This window comes from Fulmarus glacialis, unplaced genomic scaffold (assembly GCF_000690835.1).
Source record: "Fulmarus glacialis isolate BGI_N327 unplaced genomic scaffold, ASM69083v1 scaffold13602, whole genome shotgun sequence".
Taxonomy (NCBI): domain Eukaryota; kingdom Metazoa; phylum Chordata; class Aves; order Procellariiformes; family Procellariidae; genus Fulmarus; species Fulmarus glacialis.
The window spans coordinates 701-3,320 of record NW_009197253.1 but is presented as its reverse complement, the minus strand read 5'-3'; the positions used below and the strand labels follow the sequence as shown (position 1 = coordinate 3,320).

At 58.0% G+C, this 2,620-nt stretch overlaps 1 protein-coding gene across 1 annotated transcript; it reads right to left on the bottom strand.

Annotated features, from left to right (window-relative positions):
• Positions 1–285: 285 nt before the first annotated feature.
• LOC104072878 (ras-related and estrogen-regulated growth inhibitor-like protein) lies at positions 286–2,400 on the bottom strand. The gene is made up of 4 exons (XM_009572476.1): positions 2,262–2,400; positions 1,783–1,836; positions 1,254–1,330; positions 286–711 (listed from the first exon to the last, which is right to left on the bottom strand). Exons 1-4 carry the CDS (start codon positions 2,398–2,400, stop codon positions 286–288), a joined length of 696 nt encoding a protein of 231 aa, XP_009570771.1.
• Positions 2,401–2,620: the final 220 nt, after the last annotated feature.

Genomic DNA, 2,620 nt, shown 5'->3' with positions numbered 1-2,620 from the left:
GGAGAAAGCAGGAGGCACCTAAAAATCTGGTACAGCAAAGAGTAGAGATTTTGCCCCACCACCTGTCCCACCACGGAGCCAAGAGCTCTACAGGAGGGAGCAGAGGAAGGCACTACAGTCCTCAGCTGCACTGGCCACGTATGGCAAGAGACCCAGACCCTGAGGTTAGGAGGGCAGCAAGGAACCCACCGTACTTATGGAAGTGCACACCGTCTCCACGGGCACCCAGGGAGGAGGCTCAGTCCAGCTGGGCAGCGTGGAGAGAAGCAACACCCAGGCTGTATCTCAGAGGGAATCCGTTCGTTTACGGGCAAAAACAGCCGACATGGTCTTGACGATGCCACGGATCCCCGTACCCTTTTTCAGTGCCAGCTTGGTGTCAGGGATGCGCTCGGCCAGTCCATGGAAGACCATGAGGGCCCCATGATAAGCCTCGGCTGCAGAGACCTCGTAGAAACCACAGTCTAAAGAGAGGGCCAGGAGCCGACCCTCCTCGCTGGACACTACCCGTTGGTGGTGTAGGTCACGTTTGTTGCCCACAATGACGATGGGCACCTTCTCCTGGCTCTGTCCCTCCTTGGCCGCTTTGATGAACTGGATTTTGAGGGGCAGGATGTTGAAGCTGGCACGGTCGCAGATGCTGTAGACCAGGACAAAGCTGTCTGCCCACTGGATTCGCTTCTCCTCCGAGGAGCTCTCCTCTGCCTGCTCCTGGGGAAAGAGAAAAGAAAGGTTTCTTTACCCAGCTCCCTCCCCCCATGCCTGCCTGCTAGCACAGGGCACGGCAATCCTGAGCCCGTTGGGACCGGAACAGCTAGCGAGCAGCAGCAGAAGGGCAGAGAGAAAGAGGAGTACCAAGGAAGGACGTGGCAGACCTCACCAAGGGGACACGATTTGGGCCTCAGCATCACTGTCCTCACCTCATCACCCAGCTGGCAAGCACTGCAGGCTGTAGGGGACCTCAGAGCGGCACTTCCACTTTGTCAGCACAGTCCTGTGCTCAATCCGGGCTGGTAACATTAGTGCTTCAGCCCCAACATCCTCAGTCAGAGGACCATGGGCTACGGTGACTATTGCTACCCTGCCAGCAACGCTGCTGCCCTGTGCTCTGCAGGCAAGAAGGGTTGAGTTCCCTACAAACCATCTCACACAAGAGTTTTGCCTATGCCTATGGTTCCCCCCCGTGAAACTTTTAGTAGAGGGTTTTTTTCTCCCTGGGGTGAAAACAGGTGATGGGAGAGGAGCCCTCTCACCTGGGAATTGGGGACATCCCAGATGTGGAAGAGAATCTCTCGGCCGTCCACAGTCAGGTTGTGGCTGTAGATGAATTCTGCCAAAAAATGAGAAGGAAAATGGTCATCTTCACAGACCCAAGAGATAGCTCCCTCAACCTAGGTCTTCTCCTCCTGGGAACAAGCCTGTCACATCCACCCTGGGAGACCATGCTTCACAAGGCAAGGTCCGAGGGCTCTTTTCGTACAGCGACACCCATGTGGAACATGGTGGTCCCCAGGGCTGTGACCACCCCAGCCTGCCTCCACCCCAGCATTCAGTCCAGGCACACTGGTGCCACCAGCTGCCACCCAGGACCTTTTGCACCCCAGAGAAGCAGTTCTGGAGTGAAGAGATGGGTCACTGAATAAATACAACCATCGAGCGCCCCGGCAGCAGGCGAAGGCTCTGGAAAAAGACAGGAGAGGATGGGAAGCAATGAAATCCCGCAGCTAGAAGCAGGCTCGCCTTCTGACGCCAGTCTCTAACGGGAACCGGCCTGGCACTCACCCATGTCTCCGTACTCCCCGATAAAGCGCCGGGTGAGGAAACGCACAGTCAGAGCTGCAGAGGGGAGAATAAGAATCATCAGAATAACCCTAAACCTGAAGGATTTTCCCTTTTAAATCCAGAGCAGAGTCAGGCACCCCTGTGAACTCCCCCTAGCAGGAACGACCTCCAGTTTTCCAGCCCTCGGCAGGTCTGCGAGCACAGCAGAGGCACAGGACAAACCAGAGCATCAGCAAACCACAGCTCAGCAGAAAATACCTTCCCCCGTCGCTCGCCCGCTGCCTGCAAGGTTGTGCTCAGCTTCCCCACCTCGAATCACCACCGCCCCTGAAAGCTCAGCCCCATCGCACCAGCCTGCAGAGTTGGTCTCTGCAGTTTATTCTCCAAACGCTGCTGCAGTTTTCAGCCTTTTTTGCGGGGGGAGAAACGGATCTCCCTGCTTGGAAACCCCCTGCTCCCAGCTCACGGTCACTTCTTACCTGATTTCCCCACGTTGTCCGCTCCCATAACAAGGACGTTTGCTTCCATCTTCAGGGCGGTGGGGCCGGGCACCTCCATGAGGGCAGGGTGGTCGGGGGTGAAGCTGGCGCTCCGGCGCAGCGGGAGCCGGAGCCCCATGCTGAGCTCGGTCGTGCCTCGCCGGCAGTCCCAGCGGCGTCTGCGACTCCTCTCCACACAGCCGAGGAGCCAGCACTTCCCACGGCACCCAGGGGACCCGCGAGGGCCATACCCCTCCCCGCAGCCGCAGGGGCGGTGCAGCGGGAGCTGCAGGCGGTCAGATGAAAAACTTTGTTATCGCTCAGATCATCCCAAACATACGTCAGTGCCCGGAGCCGGC

What these genes read in the sequence shown, in the direction of transcription:
- LOC104072878 (XM_009572476.1), bottom strand. Translation starts at nt 2,400, where the DNA reads ATGGGGCTCCGGCTCCCGCTGCGCCGGAGCGCCAGCTTCACCCCCGAC. An exon ending in GGACAACGTGGGGAAATCAG is followed by an intron (nt 1,837 to 2,261) that starts GTAAGAAGTGAC and finishes TCCCCTCTGCAG; the next exon opens with CTCTGACTGTGCGTTTCCTC. An exon ending in CGGGGAGTACGGAGACATGG is followed by an intron (nt 1,331 to 1,782) that starts GTGAGTGCCAGG and finishes ATTTTTTGGCAG; the next exon opens with AATTCATCTACAGCCACAAC.